Genomic DNA, 26,115 nt, shown 5'->3' on the forward strand with positions numbered 1-26,115 from the left:
TACTGCTACCAGTGATCTGTCATGTTCTAGTGAGCCCTACAGTTAGAACATGCTGAGGGAACAGTTAACCCTTTGATCCCCCCAGTGTTTACCCCTGCCAGTGACATACCACAGTAATTATAATTTTATAGCACTGATCGCTGTATAAATACCAATGGTTTCATGCCCGCAAGGTATATATATATATATATATATATATATATATATATATATATATATATATATATATATATATTTTTTTTTATTATATTCACTGCCATTACTAATAAAAAAAAAAGTCATAAATCTACCCATTTTATAAACGTGATAACTTTTGCGCAAACCAATATAAACTTAGAGATTTTATCAAAAATACGTAGAATACATATTGGCCTAAACTGGAAATTTTTGGGGGGATATTATAGCAAAAAAAAAAATTTTCTCTACCTGAACACAGGGAATGCTTTAGGTTGGGAGAATCACACCGGAGATGGCAGCAACAGCAGGAGTCCAGTGCGTCTCCATCCAACGTTTCAGGTCCAACATCAGCCCAAATTTTGGGCTGCATTCAGAGCTGAAATGAACCAAAAGACGCACAGGGCTCCTGTGTAATTCGCACTAAAGCCGCAGCAGAGATTGTGAATGGCTCTGGAGAGGCAGTCACAATCTCCTATGCAGGAAAACCTGCATCCAATCAGTAATAGTGTGAACCCAGCATTAAAGGTTAAACTATTGGGGGAGGGGCTGCTGGACTACAATATCCAATATTTTTTTCAGTCCACATCATCCACTCATAACATGGCTCAAAACATTACCCTGCTTAGTAATAGCAATAGATTATTGTATTTATGTAAAACTACATTAAGACCCTGAAGAACGGTCTGGCTCCAGATGCAAGAGGCTCTGGCTCCAGATGCAAGAGGCTCTGGCTTTTAGGCTTTTGCACTCAAGGCATTTCTGGACCTATACTGCTGTAAACATTGGTAACGCTAGTTGCAGCACCATCCAGCTACACGCCTTTCAAACTGACGCACCAGTTTTTGGAGGTGCTTTTCAGGCACTAGCAGAGCAGATTTAAGCTCATGTGACATATGTATACACACACACGTTTTCACTGCCCATTCATTTCAATGAGCAGGGGCATTTTTGGAATGCTTTTTACAGCACTCCAAACCCACCCAAAGATGCTGTGCTTGAAGGACATTTTCCAACTTGTCGCAAGCGCACCGCCCGTGTGGGAAAAGCACTCACGCAAGTGAATGGGAGGCAGTTTTCAGGAGCTATTTCTAGTGCTAAAATCTGCCTGAAAACTGCCTTAGTGTGAAAGGGGTCCCAATCTCTCAGAATTTGACAGGCTTTCAGCTGTGGGGCTGGACAGTGCACCAGTGCTTTGCATTTCTCCCCTGCACTTAAATACAGAAACTGCAAGCAGCAGAGCCTTACTCTGGGGTTTATACAGCTACTTTCAGCTTTTGTTCCCCCAATTTTTGTTTCTATCCCCACTTGTTGATGTAGGCCATAGCATGAATGGATTTATATTGGGCGCCCTCACAGCCGAGAGGTCTATTGTTGGAGACAACTAATCAAGTTTCCTTCAACCAAGTCCCCTGCACCAACAGGGCATTCCAGGATTACTCTCGAGCCAGAGAGGATGGCATCAGTCATGAGAACAAGCAATGTCATTGAAGAGGTGGGGGGGACATAGCGAGAACAAGTTAAAAAAATTACTTGGGACAAGAAACTGAAGGGGCTCATTTGTGACTGATCTACGGCCTCAAAAAGACCAAGACGCTGCCCATATCAGAGATGGTGGCAGAACACTCATCCCAAGATAGTAAGGATATTTTGACAGAAGGCAGGGAATCAGACTGGGAACAGGGCCTTGCAGAGAGACTAATCAGCTGGGCCTGAGCTAACATGGCCTCGCAACCCTTTACTCCTTGCATTTGTGATCTGCCATGTGCAGTGAAAAATGTCCCAAGGGGCAGTCGTAACCATTGCTACTGTGGAAAGGAAGGGTGAATCCTTTTGTGCCAGGCACTATAAGCTGCTGAACCCAGGAAGGCATCCAAGAATTGCTGTACTACTGACAAAAGTTGAGAGCGTACCAAGAAGAAAACACATGCATATTGAAACTGAGGACTTGACAAATATTTGGCCAAAGACTGGTAGAGAAAGGGACCAAAATCGAAATGGTCAACAATTCAGCTCAATGGTTGCAGTACATCAATTGAAATGATACAGCCTGTGCTCTGCTGCACCCAAAGACATCAGGGCACTGGCACAGAGAAGGCAGAAACCCCAAAACCAAAATGTGTCAGGTGTCTTCATACTCTGGGCAGGACGTTGGAGACCATACCAATTCCAGCTTCCTGCTCCACAAGAGATACAAGTCCAAAAGGTATCCAGGGACAGGGCTCTGCCGCCTGCAGACCAGTGCATTGTATAGCACCATGCCGGCCAAATCAGCAAGATAGCAAATTAGCCAACCAATAGCACCCACACACACCTGCTTGAAACATTAGAGACCTACCTCCACATCTTCACCAGGTGGGGTCTGGGTACAGCCCCCAAAGGTTGCACTTAAGTAAACCAATCTGGAAGCTGCGGAAAGGAGCATGAAGTGGGTATGGGGCAGCCAAAATGTTGAGAAAGCTCCACATAAAAAGAGGTAAGCATTTCTCAGTAGAAGGACAATATCCATCATAGGACACTAGCAAAAAAATAAATATATGGAGACTTGCTGTGAGTGGGAGGAGTTATATAGGATATGTGCTTGGATACTTTTTATCAGTGCCAAATCAGGATAGCTAAATAACATGTTTAGAAACTAAAATATTCTGTGTCCTGTACGACTAACACACTAAGTGGTACAGAAGGCGTTTTAAAATGATAAAAATGTTGACAAAAAAAATAAAAAATAAAGTGTACTGAAAGTACACATTACAAAAGCATTCTGGTCCCACAATAATCTTTCTGGACTATCAGCTGGCTAATAAACAAATGGTATTTTATACTAAGACGAAACATGTGGCTTCAAATTTGACAGAATGGTTGGCAACGTACACTGGCATCATACATTTCCTGAAGGAACCACAGCAAGACTACACCAATCAGGAAGAGAGTTTATATGGCTAAACAGTGAAAACATGGAATAGAGACACCTTCAGTGTTGACATGTGCACTTAAAATGTATATTTCAGCAAATGTGTTCAGAAAAAAAAAAAAATACACTTGGCAAGCAGGTAAAAAAAGGAGTGGCTTACAAAGCTCTGATCTATAATATGAACAAGACTTATTGAACCAATGAGGAAATAAATGATTTTCTTACTACCAAAAAAGGGTGGGGTAAATGCATAATCCAGCACTCTAAACGTTTTAGCAGATACAAAATCATACTTTGTACAATATATTTCAAAACAGAACATACCCAACTACAACTGTTAGCAATGCTGGAAGCCTTGTTTCCTTGGGAGACCAGCAGATGCTCAATATTTCACTTTAAGCATCTATAATGTGATCTTTGAAAGTAACCCAACAGTTAAAGCAAACCTTACCTGTGGTAGAAGAGCAACAACACTATGCATTTCAATACTAAGCGAAAATAAGTTTAATGCATCTATTTCATTTGTGGGAGCATAATAAAAAAAACTGTTACTAACAGCTTGAAAACAACTAGTTTCAAGATCTGCAACTTGTATGCACAATGGCCAAAATAACTGCATTTTAAGGCATAGCCATATACACAAAAACAATCTGGAATTTTGCATGCCACGTAAAATTTATCCAACTATAGGATATAAAATACAAAAATAGCGATTAGTGTAATTGCAAGTAAAAAAAAAAAAAAAAAAAAAAAAAAAAAGTCTAGCCAATCGGAAGTCTTCATAGGGTAGGGCAGGTGGCTACAATAGATGCACACGGTTGCCAGACTGAAGGGAGCAGAAACATTTACCACTGGGTAAGGTGAGGGGGGGGGGGGGGAGAAAAAAAAAAAAAAAAGAAGACAAATCTAGTTGTCTAAAAGACAATTCACTGTACACTTTATTTACAGTTTTGTACACTGTCTTATGAATGGTGACTGCTTTGCTACTTGAGCCATTTTGTTTTTTAACCAAAGCAAAATATAATCTAATACAAAGTGTTAAAACGCGCCATAAGATTAAAAAAATAAAATAAAAAAAAATGAAAAAAAGCAAAAAAATTAAAACAAAGACATACTATTTCTAATAAGGAATGTCATTATAAAACAGGTCACTGATTCTACTGAAATGCATAAACTTGCAGCAAAGCTTCATAATGGCATAAAAAAAAAAAAACTTTTTTTTTTAAAGAATGTTTCTAAACACACAAAATAACACTTTTATTCAACCCATTTTGTTTTCTATTCCCAGATCCATCACCAATGTTACATGAGCTAAAAAAAAAAAAAATTTAAGTCAGATTACTAATGTTATCAAGGAGGGAAACAAATAAATTAAACCTAGCAGTCAACATCAGGACAAAATACAGCCAGAACAATGCTGTTAAAATAAGGGGGGGAAAAAAACAAAACAAAACATGAATCGCTAGAGAAGTTTGAATGCATTTTAATCCTCCGCCTTGCAAGATCAGCAAACTATTGTAACTGCATACAATGCAAAATGTAGAGATTTCAAAAGGTGGGTTATGCGAGCGCACATTTTGGATAAATAATTCTGTAATAGTAGTTAACCCAAAAAAAAAAAAAAAAAAAATTAAAAAAAAAAAAACTATTACAGAGAAAACCTGGGCAACCACTGCGGATACTGGGAGGAAGGGTGCTGAAATGTTATGATTGGATAACTTAATCTTACCAAAAAAAGTGAGGGAATTTGAACATTAGCACAAGACAAAAAAGGCGAATGACTTTTCACAATTCTTAGCAATATTGAGGTGGAAATCAAATCTGAATGCAGTCCACTCTGCTTTTGTAGAGGCTTTGGTACAGCTCCCAAGTCGCAATTGCTTGACGCAGTCTCCTATGAAAAAAATACTCAGAAGGCGTCTTCTTAAACAACAAATCTATTCTTGGTGGTGGAGCCGCTCTTAGTTGCTGTATCTGCATGGGACTGATATCCAATCACTACTTTTGCAGGAAGTCCTAATCTTTCCTTGTAAACCCTCCTAGATTTAAAAAAAAAAAAATATATAAGTTTTAGAGACACACACACACACACTTTTTTTCTGTAAGGCATAATAGAGTGCATAGATATGCAACCAAAACAATTCAAGCAGTTATGAGAGCTATAATCCTTACAGCATGCCTTGCCAGCACTAGATGTCTTTCATATTACAAAACTAAAGTGAGCCATCTGCTTTATAGAAAAATTGTCAGAACTTTTGGTATGACCACCGTTTTTCAAAATGCAAACTCCAATGCCATTCTCACTTAGGCCTCATGTACACTGCTGCTGCTAAACTGACACTTAGGCGCAGTTGGGCATTTTTTCCAACTACTTCTGAATTCTCCTGTTAATAGCACATGTACACAGGGTCGTTTACAGTTGTTTCTAAGCAGTTGAGATTAGATTTTTTTTAATGCAAATAAAAATGGTTCAGAAGCTAAGTTTAGAGGCATTTCAAGCACTAAATGCTTTTGTTCACAGGCGGTTTCCATTTTTGGCCATTTTGGGGGGGAAAAAAAACTTTTTTTTTTAAACGCAGCTATACGCAGCAAAATGGACGTTTTAAATGTGGGTTACTATCTGTCAAGTTAAATCGTTGAGGATGGGTTGTAAGAACGGTCGTGTACATGAAGCCTTACAGACATGAAGTCTACAGTAAAATTATTAAAAGTTTGTCAATTTTTTTCCACTGTCAGATTAAGGGCAATACATTCTGAGGAACCAAATTAACATCTCCACATAATTTACCGATATCTGTGCCATGCTCTCAACACTGCAGAATTCATCCTGCTGCTTCTGTCACATCAATAAACACCAATGACCCAGGGCCACTGGAAGCCATGCATGCCCATCACACTGCCTCCACCATATTTTACCGATGACGTTTGCTTTGGATTATGAGCCAATTCAAGCCTTCTCCACACTTTTGCCATCATTCTGGTACAGATCCGTGCAATCTGTCCAAAGAACGCTTTTCCAGAACTGGTCTGGCTTTTTGGCAAAGTCCAATGCCTAAACCCCGCCTGTGATTTGGATGTACATATCCTCAAAACAAACCTGAGTGTGCACTTTTAGCCCTTATCCATTATAGAATAGCTTAAATAGGTTTTGGTAAATACCTAAAAAAAATTAAATAATTGTGCCCGTGTCCAAATATATATGGATTTAACTGTATATTGCGTTTAGTTTTTTCCAAAATATTTCCATCTGAAAAACCGCTGCACAAATACCACGACAAATAAAATTGCAGTAATCCCTATTTTATTCCAGAGGGTGTCTGCATAAATAAAATTAGATACCTATATGTCTATATGTCTATGTTAAAAGTACTTTTTTATTTGCTAGAAGTTTGTTAAAAAACTTGTAAATAAAAATAAAAAAAATCCAGAAAAGGCTTGGATAGATTATATATATATATATATATATATATATATATATATATATATATATATATATATATATATATATATATATATATATATATATATATATAAAAAACACGCACTTTCCCCCCTTAAAAGCAGGGGAAAATCGTGGGTGCGTGTTATACGCCGACCCCCCCGAAATTCTGAGCGGCTTTCGGCTTCCGAGAACTGCCGAAAGCTTCTGAGATACACATCCGGCTCTGTATCTCGGCGGCTGCATTTTTAAAAAATAAAATAGGACACGGCTGCACAAGGCTGCACTGGTGGACAAGGCTGCACATGACACTGATGGGCATATAAATGTAAGTTTATTTCCCCCCCCCCCCTTAAACTTCCCTCCTAAAAGTTTTTTTCCTTAAAATTCCCTTAAACTTGGGGTGCGTGTTATACGCCGATAAATACAAATGAATATAATTATTTATATATATATATATATCTCTGACTTAACATAAGAACACACTATTCTAAGTGTTTAGACTTGATCAACTGTTTAAAAAAAAAAAATCATAACAAAAACAAAACTTACCCTATATGTGTGACTGCTTCCCTGTTTTCACATTCAGTAGTCCAGATTGCTATTTTGTCTCCTTTTGCTCTAACATTTACAACCGCTCCACATACATCTTCACTGTGTTCATCAAATGACTCTCCAATAAGGCACATGAGCTGAAAAGGTAAATCAAGAATTGGAAATATTGTATAAAACTCTTTTCTGATCCTCATTACATCTTCTAAAAGCCATAAACCAAACTCATGGACAACAAAAGAAACCATGGAAAACAAAATCAGCAAAAAGTAGCCAAAACAAACATATCTGTATCTTGACAGAGAACACTTTGAACTTATATATGGTATAGTAAACCCAGTCAGTAAACCCAAAAGATTATTGTTCTAAGTCAGGGCTATGTAATTAGCGGACCTCCAGCTGTTGCAAAACTACAAATCCCATCATGCCTCTGGGTGTCATGCTTGTGGCTGTCAGTCTTGCTATGCCTCATGGGATTTGTAGTTCTGCAACAGCTGGAGGTCCACTAATTACATATCCCTGTTCTAAATGGAGCTGGCGTGGCTCAGTCTGGATGCCTTTTACATCTTGGGTACTCTAAAGGAGTTCTCCCTGCCAGCATTTTCAACAGTTCCTGACCACATGGGAGTTTGCTGTGTGCATTTTAACTTCCTGTTGATGCTCCATAAAAATTGGAATACAAATTCCAGCAAGCAGAATAGGACCCCCTTCATGAAGGGAACAGCAAGTCTGCAGAGATCAAAGTCCCCTATAGATATAGTAAACTGTCAGCTGATTTAAAAAGGGATTGCAAAGGTTCAGTTTTTTTCCATTAAAACAACATTTTAGTTACCTGCTCCTTGCAATGGTTTTGAAGGCCCCATCCTCCTTTTATCGGGTCCCCTGCTGACATTCTTGGCTCCTCAATCCTCACCAAGTGAGGCTTTCTATGGGAGCACTCCTGCATGCCCATTCCAGAGCTGTCCTGTCTGCGTCTATTGACAGACAGCTGGGGCTCAACCTTGCACGTCACCGCATCATCATAGGATCCGATTTACAGGAGTCAGAAAACTGCTGCTCTCATGCGCATCGCTGGATTGTGATCGGGCTCAGGTAGGGGGGCAAGGGGTCTCCAACAGGTTTTTTACCTTATTGCATAGAAAGCAGCAAGGTACAAAAACTGACGGATTTAGAACCACTTCATGGCTGGGTTCACACTATTACAAATTTGGATGCGGATCCCACATTTCTCCGCAATTTACAAGCAGGAAATTGTGACCAGCTTTCTATTGAGCCGGTTCACACATCCACAGCGGCTTTGTTGCTGATTGCAGAGGAGCCCTGTGCGTCTTTTGGTCTGTGTTCAGCCAAAAATTCGGGCTGAAATTGGACCTGAAACTGAACGGAGATGCACCGGACTTCTGCTGTGAGCCCTGCATTCTCCAGTACCTACCAAAAAATTCATTTTGATTGGATGGACCCTTTAGTCTCACATTAACCCTACAACTCAAAGAATTAGAGAGATAAATCTCTATCTTAAATGCAAAAGCAGACTGTATATGGTCTATTACCAACATTTCTGCACATGTATAGAATTAGAATGGTGTTGACTACACCCAGACAGCCGAACCTTTTTGGTATGAATGGGTTTACTCTACAGGTCAAACCATCTGTGTATAATGACAGTGTTGATAGATTAAGTAGGTCTTTCACACACCTTGTAGTCAGACCTGTTCTTCTATCATTTTCTTTAGGAGGATAGTATCAGTAAAATCCAAACAACTTCTCTGGATTTACTTTCTTAGTCCTCCATTCAGTCAGCATTTTCAGGAAATCAGACATCCAGCATATAAAGCAGATTCAATATTAAAACAAATTACACTGAGGAAACATTTTCTCTGGGAGAAATACAATAGGTTATAGTTGTACCACTCACACAAATGCACTGCTTGTAGACAAGACAGATTAAATGAAGGTAACGGATGCCAGCTTTACAGAGCAAGTGACAATTTTTTTTCCCCACCCCAATATGGTCACAGATTAAGTGTAAACTGAGAAAGTGATTTGGAAATTTGACTGCAGGCAGATACTGTAGTTGGGGAATAGTTTGCACAATATAAACAGTCAGCAAAACCAAAAAAAATAAATAAAAAAAAATAAAAAAAATAAGACAGAAAATACAACTGTAGATTACCATAATTCAGGAAAACCCAATAGCCATAAACAAAAACTAAGAAAACCCACCGTTTCTAACCAAAAGCGGTCAAGGTCATTTCTCCTTTGCTGCTTATTAAGTGTAATTAGCCATCTTCCCCCACGCTTATTTTTTTCATCTTCCCACATGGGCTCAACACCATCCTGAAAAAAAAAAAAATTAAAATAAAAAAAAAAAAAAAAAAAAAAAAAACAAACAAACACAGTTGATCATAAATATATCATTTTACAAATGTTAAGACAGAGATAAAGCACTTACCTTAAAAAGTGAGTAGTCGCAACCTGACATTAGGTTACTAGACACCTGGATATGATTGTAAAGCCTAGAATAGAATAATAATTTTAGAGAACCTCAGATGTGTCTCGTATCAGGAGATCCAAATCCTTAAAGCTCTCTGCAAGACAATTTACACCTTGCAGCACAATGAGGGGCACAATGGAGAATTCTTACCATACAAAACTAGGTCTATAAAAAGTAAAGCCAAGGCATATATGTTACCGCCTAAAGCACCCGCCATCATTTTTTTTTTTTTCAGACTGACAAGGTGACCGTTATTGCATGTACAAACTTAACTACACTACGAAAAAGTAACCCGATTCTAGATTAAAATGCTGTACCAATACTTAGCCATTTCAGTATACTGCATATATAAGCTTGGTCTAAAACAAATATGAAACCAGTGAGCGGTCAAAATATTTTGATCCATGTTCTGAGATCTGAGTGGTTCCTTGCCGACAGCACTACAGTCAGTTTTGCCAAGTGTTCTTAGTTTACTAGAAATAAAAAAAAATTCTACATACTATAGCCAAACCGAAGCAAAAAAGGCATAGTGAATTATACTTAACTAAATTTCTTTTTTTTTTTTTAGAAACATTTTTAAAAAAGACAAAGCATTTGCCAAAGAACTGTGTCAGCTAAGAAAACACTGGCAGCTTGGATCCCGATGGCTGGAACCTTGACTCCATGTGTGTATGTTGCACCTACAGCTACTGAGCTCTGTAAACAAATGGCTTTTCACAATAGGTGGTAAAAATAAGCAAACTGGTGAGAAGCATTAACGCTTTACTGAATAGATAAGAGCTTAAAAATTGTGTGCATTAATAAAAAAAATTAAAAAAAAACACACACAATCTCACAAGAGCGAGTATACCCCTCACATTTTCAAAATGATATCCTTTCATGTGACACTGAAGAAATTACACTGCTACAATGAAAAGTAGCGAGTGTACATTTGCTGTCCCCTAAAAATAGCTCAACACAGGCATTCATGTCTAAACCATTGAGTTCACCAAAGCTTCACAGGTTGCCACTGGAGTCCTCTTCCACGCCATCACAGAGCTGGTGGATGTTAGAGACCTTGCACTCCTCCACCTTCTGTTTGAGGATGCCCCACAGATGCGCAATAGGATTTAGGTTTGGAGACTTGCTTAGCCAGTCCATCACCTTTAACCTTTTAGCAAGGTAGTGGTCGTCTTGGAGGCGTTTGGCGTCGGTAGGTTGGAATACTGTCCTGCAGCCCAGTCTCCAAAGGGAGGGGCTCATACTCTGCTTCAGTATGTCACAGTACATGTTGGCATTCATGGTTCCCTAAATGAACTGTAGCTCCCCAGTGCTGGCAGCCAATCATGCAGCCCCAGACCATGACACTCCCACCACCATGCTTGACTATAGGCCAGACACACTTGTCTTTGTACTCCTCACCTCTTTGCCGCCACACACACTTGACACCATCTGAACCAAATAAGATTATCTTGGTCTCATGAAACCACAGGACATGGTTCCAGCAATCCATGTCCTTAGTCTGCTTGTCTTCAGCAAACTGCGGGCTTTCTTGTGTATCATCTTTAGAAGAGGCTTCCTTCTGGGCCAGCCATGCAGACCGATTTGATGCAGTGTGGGTGTATGTTCTGAGCACTGACAGGCTAACCTACCACCCCTTCAACCTCTTCGGCAATGCTGGCAGTACTCATTCATCCATTTCCCAAAGACAACCTCTGGATATGTTGCAGAGCTTACGCACTCAACTTCTTTGGTCGACCATGGCAAGGCCTGTTGAGTGGAACCTGTCCTGTTAAATCGCTGCATGGTCTTGGCCACCATGCTGCAGCTCAGTTTCAGGGTCTTTGCAAACTTATAGCCTAGGCCAGTGATGACAAACCTTGGCACTCCAGATGTTTTAGAAATAAATTTCCCATGATGCTCAACTACACTACAGAGTGTATGAGCATCATGGGAAATTAGTTCCAAAACATCTTGGGTGCCAAGGTTCACCAATCACTAGCTTAGGCCTTCTTTATGTAGAGCAACAATTCTTTTTTTCAGATGCTCAGAGTTCTTTGCCATGAGGTGCCATGTTCAACTTCCAGTGACCAGTATGAGTGATGGCAATAGCAACAAAATGTAACACTTGCTCCCCATTCACACCTGAGACCTTGTACCACCAGGGAAGGCAAATGGCTAATTGAGCACAATTTTTGACATTTTCACTTAGGGGTGTACTCACTTTTGTTACCAGTGGTTTAGACATCAATGGCTGTGTGTTGCAAGATAATATTCACAAAAATGTGAGGGGCGTATATAGATAGATATAGGACTCTTTCACACGGACAATCCGTTCAGGTCCGTCTGTCAGTTTTTTTTAAGCGGACCTGAACGGACGCTCCATAGACCTGATGTCATCGGTGACATCCGCTTACATCTGACCCGCTCCGAAAAAGTTTGACGGAGGAACAAAATTTTTTCCCCATCTGTCTACGGATCGGGTGACGGACTTCATGGTCCGTCTTCATCCGATCCCCCATAGGGGAGAGCGGTGCTCTGACAGGTCGGTCTCTGCATAGTGTGCAGAGAGACCTGTCATCTGCCTGCTCAGCGGGGATCAATGAGGCGATCCCCCGCTGAGCAGAGTGGGCTCTGTAGACAGACACGTCCGTGTGAAGGGTCTTTAGTGTATGTTTGCAAAGACAACATCAATTTGGATACTTACGCCCAAAAATCTTCAACAGTGTCAAACTTTGAAATTAATCGAAGGTTGGCTTGCCAGGTTTTGCTTTTGTCATTTTTGAAGAACCACAAGGCCCATCTGCAACAAATATATCATGCAAAGTGTGATTAATTTATGGTCTAATGTACAACAACACACTACACCTAGATCTTGCAAAAGGTAGCAGGAACACGGCATCAATATTCTTTAATTGAAAAAACAAACCATGCTTTACCAGCTGCCATTTTACTTACGCAGGTCGACATGATCCTGCGAACCATCGTAGCTATATGTCGGCTCATGCGATTGGGATAACAGGCGCACGGGGTGCCTGATGGACGCCGGCCACCAGCGAGCATGACACAGAACAGGGACAAGTGTGAGTAGGCACACACTTCACTGTTCTTGTTCTGTGGAGTGACAGTGCTTGTGTTGTTTTTTTTAGCTAGGAACCACAAACCATCACTTCGTCAGTCACCCTCCCCCTTCAGTTAGAAACACACTAGTTAACCCCTCCCTTGCCAGTAACAATTTTTACAGTAACCAGTGCATTTTATAGCACTGATCGCTGTATAAATGCAAATGGTTCCAAAAATGTGTCAAAAATGTCCGGTGTGTCCATCATTATGTCCTGATAAAAATCACAGATTGCCATTACTAGTAAAAATAAAAAAATGCTATAAACTCTATCCCCTATTTTGTAGACGCTATAACTTTTGGGCAAACCAATCAATACATGCTTATTGCGATTTTTTTTACCAAAAATATGTAGAATACTGATCAGCCTACACAGAGAAAAAAAAAAATAAGATAAAAAGCAAAAAGTACAAAATAGTTTTTGGTTTATAGTGCAAAAAATAAAAACCTCAGGAGAACAAATGCCACCAAAAGAAAGCTCTATTTGTGGGGGAAAAAATTACGTTAATTTTGTTTGGGTACAGCGCCACACGACCGCACAATTTTCAGTTAAAGTGATGTAGTGCCAAGTAACAGAAAATGGCCCGGTCATTCAGCAGCCAAATCTTCCGGGGCTAAAGTTAACATTCTGGATATCTGGCAAAAACTCAAATAGAAACTCCTTTCACAATTAAATATATTTTGGATAGTAGCTAGCAAGCTCCTTATTTTTGTCTTCTCTCTGAACGTAGAACAAGGAACTGGAGTAGCCCTTGAATAAAATGTATAAAAACACCTTGTAGAAGATCAGAGGACACACCTAGCTTTAACAATCTGGCAGGTGATGCAATCCCTCTACACATGATTTAAATACAAATCAGTTTTCAGCAGTAATGGACTCAAATTAGGGTTTATGTATTTCCCATAAAATCCTTTTCTTAAGAGTTCACTTCGGGACAAAGGAAGAGTTTTACTTTGAAGTTATCCTACCACCTGCAAAATGAATGGACACTAAATAATTGAGCGCATATGACTTCTAATGTTCCTCAATTTCTTTTTAATTTTAGGTTTAACCACTTAGAGACCGCCCACCGTTCTTAGTCACTACTTTGAAGTGGAATATCGTTATGGCAGCAGCTAGCTACAGTATCCTCTTCAGCATGCGGATTCGCCGCAAGATCACTTTTATCGGTGGCAGGAGAGGAGCCCCCTCTCGCCGCACGCCGGTGCCCTCTGCTGCTTACCAAAGCCGTCGGTAGTGGTGGAGATCGGGTTCTTCTCCCTGTTAAGCATGGGGATGAGTGGGTGGAAGATGGCCCCCCCCCACTCATCTCCATATCATTTCAGGGCAGAAGCGATGTCAAAACGTAACTTCCGCCTATAGCTTTTAAAAAGGGAAATTTTTTCCCTCCCAATGATTTTTTTTTAATTGAATTATAGTGTAAATGAGATCTGAGGTCTTTTTGACCAAGGGATTCTTTTTTTTTTTAAGAAGGGATGTTTACATTCCTTGTAATATGAATAAAAGTGAGACATTTCTTACAGAGAACAGTGAAAATAAATAAAAACACACAAAAATTTAAAAGCACCCCACCAAGCTCACGTGGCAGAAACGAACGCATACATGAGTAGTGCCCGCATATGAAAACTGTTCAAACCACACGTGAGGCATCACCACAATTGGTTGATCTAGACCAATAATTATAGCCTCTAACGCAAAACATGCAACCTGTAGAATTTTTTAAACGTCGCCTATGGAGATTAAGGGTAAAAGTTTGTTGCCATTCTACGAGTGGGTTCAATTTTGAAGCATCACATATTGGGTACCAATTTACTCGGCATAACATTATCTTTCACAATATAAAAAAAACATTGGGCTAACTTTACTGTTGTCTTATTTTTTAATTTAAAAAAAAAGTGTATTTTCTCCAAAAGAGTCCGCTGGTAAGACCACTGCACAAATACGGTGTGACAAAGTATTGCAACAGCTGCCATTTTATTCTCTAGGGTGTTATAAAAAAAAAAAAAAAAAATATTTGGGGCTTCCAAGTAATTTTCTAGCAAAAAAATAAAAGTTCAACTTGTAAACACCAAATTTCAGAAAGAGGTACGGTCCCTTAAGTGGTTAAAAATCACTTCTAAAAAAAATAAATTTTAGTGTTTATCAGATTTAACAAGCTATGCAAATGTAATTCCTACCTGTTCTGTAGTGGATGCTTAATGTAGTGCTCAGGGTTTACAATCTCCTGACAAGTCTCAGTTTTTTCTTCTTCTTCTTGAGTATTGACAGTTTCCTGCAATGATACAAGACAACAGAATGAACAATAATTTGATCTACCCATGGTGATAATTTGGCAGAGAGGGTTTTGGAACTTTTGGGGAGAGATGCAGACCTGCTGGAAGGCTGTGAGATAGCAGCATTGAAGCAGGGAAGACATGCAAACACCAATTTAAAAAGCTGCAATGAAAAAACTAAAAACCTCAAGCCACTAGAGTTTCCCTTTAAAAAAAAAGTTGTACATGCATTACAATTGTGGTTTAAAAAAACATGGAAACTATGTCTCTATGCAATTTTCTAAAGAAAAAAAAAATTGCAAACAGAAACAACTACACATTAAGCGACATGGTGATGGAGGCTGTTACTGCACTACTCTTGGAAGCAGCACATCTTTCAACATTGGCACCTTTCCTGCCTGGCACCAACTCAGCAGTTAAAGCAAACCTTGCATGAAAAAATGTAAGGTCCTTTTACACTGACTGGGCACCCTTCACCTAGTTAAAGTAGATGTAAACCCAATGTCATCCTTTCTAAACTACTGCCATAGGGGTCATCTATAAGGATATACATGCCTCCTGCAAGTAACCCTACCTGTCTAATGTCTCCCCTCTGTTATGAGAACCAAAAAACTGCAGATTCTGTGGGTGGAGTTGCGATGTCAGATTCCCCGTCCACCTCTACACTCCTTGTCAATGTGCATTTTTCACTCTGAACTTCTGCTATGATCTCTAACATCCAGTAAAAAGACAGGAAAGTAACCACATATTTCAGCATGCCCAATTATGCTGAGGTGGGGAACAGCCAATCCTTGCAGAGCAGCAGAAAGGAGTGGGAGGGAATTAAAAAATAATGCATGTCTCTTAGGTTAGTGCACGAGATATGCAAATTACTTTTCACTCGCAGCAAGGGGGAGGATTTGACAGTTTCTGTTTGTCAAGATTTCTCACTGAATAAAAGGATTGCTCAGAGCTGGATTAACTCTTTGTGGCCAGACTGGGCTCAAATGATAGAAAATCTTATACTCTACATTATGACATAAAAAAATAAAAATAAAAAAATAATGTGTGTTTACATCCACTTTAAGGTTTATACTTGGCTCACCACTTCCACCCACGGAGAAACATACGACATCACACTGCTACTGGCTAGACACTGAATAAAGAGCAGCAAAAAAAAAAAAAAAAAAATATCACAAGGGAAGATGCTTGTGCAGTGGATTGGAGTATACGTTGCATTCCCCAAGATTGCCATTATAGGACTATGTCCCACCTAGTTATGCAAAATGGGAGTGAGGCAAGATGTATATCTAATGAGTGCCTAATTGATTCCTATATAAAGAGATGCAAGTCTATTGCCATTACATGTTTGTTCCAACCTGAAGGGCACAAGCTTTACAGCACGAAACTGTTGAACTAGAATGATATGCAATTTGTATATGAATATAGCTGAATAAATAATTTTAAGTGCAGCACTCCTTGGACTCTTCTATATATGGCCATTTGGAAAGGCCCGATTGCATGCACTGGAAGATTGCCGTGGTCTTTATTTTACTGTACATGCAGCCAATGACATTAGCGCACGAGCTGTTCCTTCAGAGTCCTGTGCCATAAAACGGCTATCATTGCAATAATGTAACGCGGTATTTACACATTGATTTTTTAAATGCAATTTTGGAAGTAACACTTTAACCACTTCCCGACTAGCTCACATACATTTACGACGGCAGTTTAGCTCTGAGTGCAATGTCCGCCAGGCACGATAGCCAGAACGGGGTTGTGTATGTAAAACAAATCCCAGTTCGACATGAAACTTATCTGCTGTTCCTAGTAATTAGAACAGCAATATGGCTCCTTCAGTCAGTACACTGCCCGCTAGCCAAACACACATGAAGGAACACATTGATCGCCCCTAGTGTTAAAAAATCACAAAAAAATTTAATAAATAATTCCCATAAATCTATCCCCTATTTTGTAGAGGCTATAACTTGCGCAAACCAATCAATGTACGCTTAAAAGTTTTGTATTTTGTTAAAAAAATAAAAGTGTAGAATACATATTGGCCTAAACCGATGAATATACATACTGTTTTTAGGATATTATAGCAAAAAGTAAAAAATAGTTTTCAAAAATTGTCGCTCTTGTTTATGGCACAAAATATAAAAAACCGCAGAGGTGATCAAGCACTATTAAAAGAAAGCTCCATTTGTGTGTGTGGGGGGGGGGGGGGGGGGCATTTCTACAGTAATCAGTGGCTATTTTTAGCTCTGATCACCGCATAAATGCCACTGCCATTACTAGTAAAGAAATAAAAAAAGTGTTCGTCGCAATCCCAAAAAAATAAAAAAAATATAAGTAAATCAGATCATTACTAGTAAATGGAAAAAATAAAAAAGCCATAAATCTATGCAATATTTTGTAGACGCTATAAAACTTTCAGGCAAACCAATCAAGATATGCTAGATAGATTTCTATCCGGCGGGGTCCGGTGTCTGCCGGGCTTTTAGCCGAGAAGCCCCGGAGTGCATGCGCTGCTGAAGTCAGTGGCTCATTGCGAGGGGAATATCCCCTAAACCATACAGGTTTAGGAGATTTTTTTTACCTACACACTATGCAACCGCTTTAAAGTCATGTTAGTGAGTCACACCCCCTTGTCTGACACTTATTTAGTCACATTGTTGACCATGAAAATATTAACACTTTTGTAAAAAAAAAAAAAAAAAAAAAATTACATGCATTCTCCGAAACTGTAAATTTGGCTAAACACATAAGGGTTGGGTGCAAAACTGTGACCATTTAATGGTTTAAACTACAATAAAAGACATTTGGTTCTTAAAGTAGCTGTAACCATAGATTAAAAACTTGTTTGTTATTCTTTAATGCCTGAAGTCTGAATATACAAAAGTAACATAATGCCGCCGTTTGAGCATGCATAACAAGGATAGAATTTTTCAAGGTCTTCAATACAGTAACCGAGCAGTGTTTGAGAGGCTTAGTCTTACTTCCTCAGTGTGTACCGAGTGTCCATAGGAATTTTGGCAACTAAGGCCTGGATATTTTAGTAGCAGTGACCGATGCTCTCAGGCTAAAATTTTCTAATTTTAGCCACACAAGTATGTCCTATGCAACTACATATAACAGCGGTGTACAGTTAGGAACTGAAATACAGGCTGATATAAAAAAAGGTGTTCTACTGATTGACTCAGTTCACACTGTTGCAATGCACAATTTTCAGTGCGACTTTGCATATTCTGTGGGGCCAAATCACAATGTTAAAACCGGCAAAATAGCAAAAGGAACCTCTTCCAAAGTCACACTGTGCCAAGTTACATTGATAAACGGGAATGACTGAATACATTTTTCCTCGTCACGCGGGTCACGTCAGAAGTCACTAGTGTAAACAAGTGCCATTAATGTTTAAGACCCCTTTCACACAAGCAGACTGATCAGGCCCACCCATCAGTTTTTCAGGGGGACCCAATCAGACGCTCCATTCTTCTCTATAGAGCAGCAGGTGTAAACAGACAGACACGTCTCCGTTTACACCTGCCAAGATCAGATATAAAAAAGATGGGGAGCTGTTGCCAATCCTTTGCTGAGGCGTGACTAGAAGCAAATTGCTCAGGGTAGGACTGCGCTAAAAGGTTGAGTTTCACTCACCTCCTTGAATATCCATGGGTCTGAGCACAGGGCAAAGGGGAATATGAATTGAAAGTGCAGCACCTTCACCCTTACCCTTATGGCACAATGCAGGAACCCGAGAGCTTTACCTTCAGTTTGACATGAAATGAAACCACTGCTAAAATAGCAGGAGGGACCAAAAAGACTGATCTTTGTTTCTGGTGGGAAAAGAATAGCACTTGCTACCCAGTCTATCAGTCTGAATGTCATGTTTTTGTGTCATTGCAGGGGACACAGAGCCATCGTACTTGCCAATTTATGTCATTGGGCATTTCAATATCTGCAAATCGGAGTGTCCACGATCAATAGAAAGCCTGAGGACTAGGCAGAACATGCAACACATGTAAAAACAGCAAGACGGCACAGCTTTGCCCAGGGGGGCGGTCCCTCTGGCTATAACCCCTCACCCTGCTTCCTGCAGCTCAGTTTGTCAAAAAGCAGTACTAACAGAGGGGTGGGTGCTGTGTCCATCAATGAACTTCAGAGAAAAGGATTTTACGTTGAGTACAAAAATCCCATTTACTTTTGTTCATTGACGGACACAGCTCCTTTAATTCTTGACCTTAGGGACATCCCCAAGCAGTGTCAAAAAAACACGGGGTGGAAATAGCAAAAACTTCAGCCACAAAAAAAAAAAAAAAGAGAACACCTCAACAGGAGTTGCCATCTTCAAAACGGCCGACATCAAAGCCTGCGGCCAACTTATGCATCAAAAGATGCGTTCACAACAAACTTGTAACCGAGTGTAAATTGCAACCTTACACAGCCGCCTGTAAAACCTTGCGACCGAATATGTGCTTACGTCAACTTTGTGAAAGTGTGAACAGATGACAACGTCGCCACCTTACACACCTGGGAGACAGATGCTTCATGTCGGAAAGCCCAGGAGGTTCCAATTGCCCTGGTGGAATGAACCATGACAGGAAAAAGGGGGCACCCGTCCCTTTAAGGCATAGGCCTGAACCACGATCTGTCTGATCAACCGATAAAAAGGTGAATGACGAGACCACCAGGCCTTTTTCCAGACCAGCCACCAAGACAGAGTCTTACTTACCGAAGGAAGCTTAGCAGACAGATACACCCGTAGAGCACGGACCACATCCAGGGAATGTAAGGCAACTTTTCGGGCATGCCAGCTTAGGACATAGGGATGCTAACACGATGTCCTCATTCAGATGGAATGCCGAAACCACTTTTGGAAGGAAAGAGGGCCATGGACATAGCACCGCCTTATCCTTGTGAATGACCAAGTAGGGAGACTTGCATGACAAGGCCGCTAACTCAGAAACCCTCCTGGCAGATGTAACAGCCACTAGAAAGGACTACTTTCTGAGAGTGTTAAGGGAATCTCCCTAATGTTTTCAAACGGTGGTTTCTGGAGCTCCGCTAGCACCAGATTCAGAACACTCATGGACGTAGTGGTAGTTGAACCGCACAAAAGTACCCACCAATCAGTGAGTCACCAAGGCCGATATCTGCCCCTTGATGGTGCTTAAGGCAAGTTTCTGATGCACTCCTCATGGGGAGGGGGAAAAAAAAAAAAAACAGCAGGATCTTGGAAACTGAATATGTGCGTGGACGCCACCTCATCTCATATGGGGATGCAAGCCTTCAACGTACGATGGTAAATCTTTCTAAAAGAGGACTTCCGTGCCCTCAGTATAGTGGAAATTACCGAGTCAGACAGACCTCTGTCCCTTAGTACCTGGTTTTCAACAGCCATATTGTTAAAACCAGTGACGGTAAAGCAGGATGAAGTATCGGACCCTGTGATAGAAGGACCACCCGCATCTGCAGCCACCAAGGAACATCTGCCACCAGTCGTACTAGGTCGAGGTACCAAGGACATTGAGGCCAATCTGAGGACTCCACTCTGTGCAGTAAACGTGGTAGAAGTTTGAGAAGGGGGGTGCATGGTCAAGCAAGGGGACCGTATCCAGGATGGAAACACGTTAGGCGTGTGGGCGGTTTGCGGGACCCAAAAAGGACCACCACCTCAGAAGTTCCTGCTGCATCCTGTATCTTTAGGGTAACCCGCACCGTAGTGATAAGTGCTCCTACTAGCACTCTTCCTGCGCTAACCCGGACACAGAGTCATTCTCTCTATCCAAACGGTCCTGGTCCGCATCCTCTGAAATGTCAGAACAGGGGCCGGCAGTCACTAAAATAGCCCAAGCACCTCACAGTGAAGAAGAAAATAAAAATAAACAGACCCCAACAGCCAGCGCAGCACCCCTGCCAAAGCCCGCCCCCGGCCAGGTACATTCACCACAGGGAATGAGGGATTGGGAGAGAGGAAAAGGAGAGTGAGAGCCCCCCTATTCGACCTCCCAGGGAATGTCCAGCTGCTCTATCCTGCCAAGGAAGGGAGAGCCATACTTCCCCTCCTGTTGGGATTGCTGGATGCATTCCACCACAGACCCATCACCCGAGCAGTATGGGGTGGCTGTTGGCCACGGCACACTGACATGGACAGCAGTAGCCAGGTCATGTGTGTCCCAGAGCTCACGGCCGCCCCTGGAGCAGAAAGGGCAGGTTTTGGCCGACCCAGCACGTAGCTAGGGTCTGCTCACACTTGATGGTCAGGCTGGGGAGATTACAAGGTTCTATATTATCCAGTCTCTCACCCAACCAGGCTGTTGATTGTAGATCACAGGATCAAAATTGCAGGAAAAAAAAAAAAAAAAAAATAAGAAAAATTTCCAGGACAAATGGTCCCCCCAGGGAGCCAGGTCCTTCTACACTAGGCAGAAAAAAAAAAAAAACGGAGCTGCAGGAAGCAGGGTGAGGGAGTTATAGCCAAAGGGACCGCCCCCTGGGCGGTGCCGTACAGTCTCCCTGGGCGTTGCTGGTTTTATATGTTTTACATGTTCTGCCAGTCCTCTCCTGAAGGTGGCGTGATAACCCCAAGGTCAAGAATTAAAGGAGCTGTGTTCGTCAATGAACGAAAGAGAAAAAACAAAAAACAAACAAATTTGTGACAGTAATACGCAAATAGCAGTATACAAATCTTAGACAAAGAAAGAATTATGAACATTACCATTTTACTCAAAATAATTTTTACTATTTTTAGAAGGGTCACAAACACTTCTTATTCTATGCTGGAACATGGCTACGTAGGTGGGATGTTTTAGTGTCATTTGAGAATTTTCATACAAATACAGTAAAACCTTGGATTGCAAGCATAATTCCAGAGACATGCGTATAATCCAAAGAATTTGTATATCAAAGCGAATTTCCCCATAAGAAATAATGGAAACTCAAATGTGATTTGTTCCACAACCATTTATTCATAAATCCTTCAGTCCATATAAAAAGATTATTGCAATGTGATAGGTTGTGTATCCATAAAATGTCCACCCACAAATCCAGCAGGAGCTACACAGAGTATAAAAGAGGCGCAATATGGTTACATTTAGCAACCTACATGGTGGATGATTAAGAGGCACATCTAAGTATGCAGGCATCCGGGGTAAAGCTGTCCACACAGACCATCCCCACACCGCCAGCTTTACCAGTGACAGTCTGCAATCGTGACCAGAAAGGCTACCCTGCAGTAGAGCGAATACCGTATATACTCGAGTATAAGCCGAGATTTTCAGCCTCTTTTTTGAGGCTGAAAGTGCCCCCCTCGGCTTATACTCGAGTCATCGCTGTCTGCCTGCTCGATCAGCGTGTCGAGCAGACAGACAGCGGACATTCTACCATTCAAACGCCGCGCCTCCGCCTTCGCCTGTGATAGGCGGAACACTGAATTTCCCAGCAGCCTGTGTTCCGCCTATCACGGACATAGTCTCATCCTCGTCCGTAGTACGAGGATGAGACGATGTCCGTGATAGGCGGAACACAGGCTGCTGGGAAATTCAGTGTTCCGCCTATCACAGGCGAAGGCGGAGGCGCGGCGTTTGAATGGTAGAATGTCCGCCGAGGCGCCGACGAAGAGCGGCGATCCTGGCAAGGCACGGGACGGAGGCAAGGCAAGGCACGGGACGGGACGGAGGCAAGGCACGGCACGGGACGGAGGCAAGGCGGCAAGGCACGGGACACAGGCTCGGGACACAGGTAGGCTGGACACACACACACACACGGATGGATGGATGGAGACACACACACACAGGGATGGATGGATGGATGGACACACACACACACACACAGGGATGGATGGATGGATGGACACACACACACACACACACACAGGGATGGATGGATGGATGGACACACACACACACACACACACAGGGATGGATGGATGGATGGACACACACACACACACAGGGATGGATGGATGGATGGACACACACACACACACAGGGATGGATGGATGGATGGACACACACACACACACACAGGGATGGATGGATGGATGGACACACACACACACACAGGGATGGATGGATGGATGGACACACACACACACACACACACACACACAGGGATGGATGGATGGATGGACACACACACACACACACACACAGGGATGGATGGATGGATGGACACACACACACACACACACACACAGGGATGGATGGATGGACGGACACACACACACAGGGATGGACGGACACACACACACAGGGATGGACGGACACACACACACAGGGATGGACGGACACACACACACAGGGATGGACGGACACACACACACAGGGATGGACGGACACACACACACAGGGATGGACGGACACACAGGGATGGACGGACACACAGGGATGGACGGACACACAGGGATGGACGGACACACAGGGATGGACGGACACACAGGGATGGACGGACACACAGGGATGGACGGACACACAGGGATGGACGGACACACAGGGATGGACGGACACACAGGGATGGACGGACACACACACAGGGATGGACAGGCATGTCTCACCCTCGGCTTATACACGAGTCAATAAGTTTGCCAGTTTTTTTGGGGGTAAATTGGGGGCCTCGGCTTATATTCGGGTCGGCCTATACTCGAGTATATACGGTAAACTGCTCATGGAGTGCAGCATGGAAGGAACCAGGTCGATGGCGGTGCGGGGTATGGTCTATATGGAAAGCTTTACTCTGGATGCTTGCATACTTAGATGTGCCCGTTTTAATCATCAACCATATGAGTAGCTAATTGTTGTACCTTCATTAAATGTAACCATATTGCTACACTTAGAGGTGCCTCTCCTCTTTTATACTCTGTTGCAATGCAACAATACTTGTATATCAAGTTACAATTTTACACACACAAAAAAAAAAAAAAAGTTGCTGGTCATGCAAAACGCTCTCAGAACTAAGTTACACTCAAAACAAGTTTTACTGTAATGGCATTCTCGTTTTCAACATGGTACAAATAAAAAAAGTTGAACAGTTGTTCATCCGATTTTCTGGTGTACCAGGCTTAAACTTCTCTCATTTGGTCCCCTTTAGTCTGTTAACTACTTTCTGACCGCCGGCAGTCAAATGACGGGCAGGCAGCGCGCACCTATTGTGGCGGGAGGCCGTCATATGACAGCCTCCCGTTTAAACAAGGAATGTGCGCGATCGTGCGCGCGCATCCGTTTCTTTGGTGGCGGCATGTCACGGAGACACCGCTCGCCACCGAAGGGGGGTGAACAGCCATTGGTTATGGCTGTTGACCACGTGATCGGCCGTGATGAAGTCACGGTCGATCACAGATGGTCACACCCCCACTGTGCACGGCGCATGCACGCGATCGCCGGGAACACTGCTAGTCACCGATGCTGGTAAACAGCCATTGGCTGGCTGTTTACCCATGTGATGGGCTGTAATCCTTTCACAGCCGATGACTAAAATGTAAACAAACCGCGTTAACGAGATGTTACCGGGTTCTCCTCACACACCGATCGTGTGTGAGATTGCGGTAACATCTCGTTACCTCCCACAGTGTACACCAATCACACTGATTGCCCCCCCCAATAAAGAGGACCTGTCACCACCCCTCATAGTACCTGTCACCAGGCCATCAGAGTACCCAAGTACCTATCTGCAGCCCATGCCTCAGAATATACGTTGGGGTGTTTGCTTTCCAAAATGGGGTCATTTTGTGGGTAATTTCCCTGTCTTGGTGCCCCAGGACCTTCAAAAGTGTGATAGATAGGAATGAAATGAGATGTGTCATTTATGCTCCTAGAACGCCTGAATGTACTACTTCAATGTTCGGCCGCTCTATGTGGCCAGGCTGTGTAAAAGTCCTACACATGTGGTATCGCCATACTTGGGAGGAGGAGCAGAATGTGTTTTGGGGTGTCATTTTTGCTATATACATGCTATGTGTTAGAAATATCTTATAAATTGACAACTGTGTAAAAAAAAAAAAAATAACCCCAACAAAAAAGCGTTTTCATTTTTTTTCCACATATTCCAAAAACTTTTGGAAAACAAATGAACCGTTCAAAAGACTCATTATGCCTCACAGATTATAAATTGGGGTGTTTGCTTTCCAAAATGGGGTCATTTTATGGGCAATTCCATTGTCCTGGTACTCCAGGGCCTTCAAAAGTGTAATAGGTGGTTGAGAAATGAGATGCGTCATTTTTGCTTGTAGAACGTCTGAAGGTATTACTTAAATGTTGGTGCTCTGTATGTGGCCAGGCTGTGTAAAAGTCTCACACATGTGGTATCGCCCAATTTGGGAAGAGTAGCAGAATGTATTTTGGGGTGTAATTCGTTGTATGCAAACGCTCTGTGTGAGAAATAACCTGATATGACAATTTTGTAAAAAAATAAAAATCTTCATTTTGCAAAGAATTGTGGGAAAAAAACGACTTAATACCTTGGAATGTCTACTTTCTAAGAAGGGGGTCATTTGGGGGGTATTTGTACTTTCCTGACTTGTTAGTGTCTCAAGAAAGGAGATACACCTGATGTACTGAAGGCCTGATCAGAAGTGATCAATTTTCAGTGATTGGCACCATAGTTTAGACTCTATAACTTTCACAAAGACCAAATATACACTAATGTGGGTTATTTTTTACCAAAGAGGTAGCAGTATAAATTTTGGCCGAAATGTATGAAGAAAAATTACGAATTAGCAAAAATGTATGACAAAGAAAAAAAAGGCATTTTTTTCACAAAATTTACGTTTTATTTATAGCACAAAAAAAAATAAAAAACCCACTAGTGATTAAATACCACTAAAAGAAAGCTATATTTCTGTGGAAAAAAGGACGCAAGTTTCATATGGGTAGTGTTGCATGACTGAGTAATTGTCATTCAAACTGTGAGCTGAAAATTGGTCTGGTCAGGAAGGGGGTGTAAGTGCACTGTACTGAGGTGATGGTTAAAAAGGTACCATTTAACCACTGGGCACATAAACCCCCCCCTAAAGATTTCAGTGCTCACATTTTGAACGACAATTACCTCAGTCATACAACACTGTACCCATATGAAATGTTTGCCCTTTTTCACACAAATAGAGCTCTCTTTTGGTGGTATTTAATCACCTTTGGGTTTTTTATTTTTTGCACTAAGGAAAAAAATAAGATTTTCTCTTTGTTATAAAATTTTGT

At 41.6% G+C, this 26,115-nt stretch overlaps 1 protein-coding gene and 1 non-coding gene across 2 annotated transcripts in view; both read right to left on the bottom strand.

The window, feature by feature from the left end:
* Window positions 1–4,552: 4,552 nt before the first annotated feature.
* EIF4E (eukaryotic translation initiation factor 4E) overlaps window positions 4,553–26,115 on the bottom strand; it is a 33,983-nt gene continuing 12,420 nt past the window's right edge. The window contains exons 2-7 of the mRNA XM_077476586.1: window positions 14,849–14,943; window positions 12,257–12,352; window positions 9,529–9,592; window positions 9,300–9,413; window positions 7,077–7,216; window positions 4,553–5,124 (exon numbers count right to left, since the gene is read on the bottom strand). Coding sequence (XP_077332712.1) covers window positions 5,010–5,124; window positions 7,077–7,216; window positions 9,300–9,413; window positions 9,529–9,592; window positions 12,257–12,352; window positions 14,849–14,943 — 624 coding nt within the window. The 3' untranslated portion in view covers window positions 4,553–5,009. The remainder of the gene's footprint in view (window positions 5,125–7,076; window positions 7,217–9,299; window positions 9,414–9,528; window positions 9,593–12,256; window positions 12,353–14,848; window positions 14,944–26,115) is intronic.
* On the bottom strand, window positions 8,739–8,868 carry LOC143980034 (small Cajal body-specific RNA 15). Its single transcript, XR_013274181.1, has one exon.

This window comes from Lithobates pipiens, unplaced genomic scaffold (genome assembly GCF_037356315.1).
Source record: "Lithobates pipiens isolate NorthernLeopardFrog02 unplaced genomic scaffold, aLitPip1_a1.2 Scaffold_13, whole genome shotgun sequence".
Taxonomy (NCBI): Eukaryota; Metazoa; Chordata; class Amphibia; order Anura; family Ranidae; genus Lithobates; species Lithobates pipiens.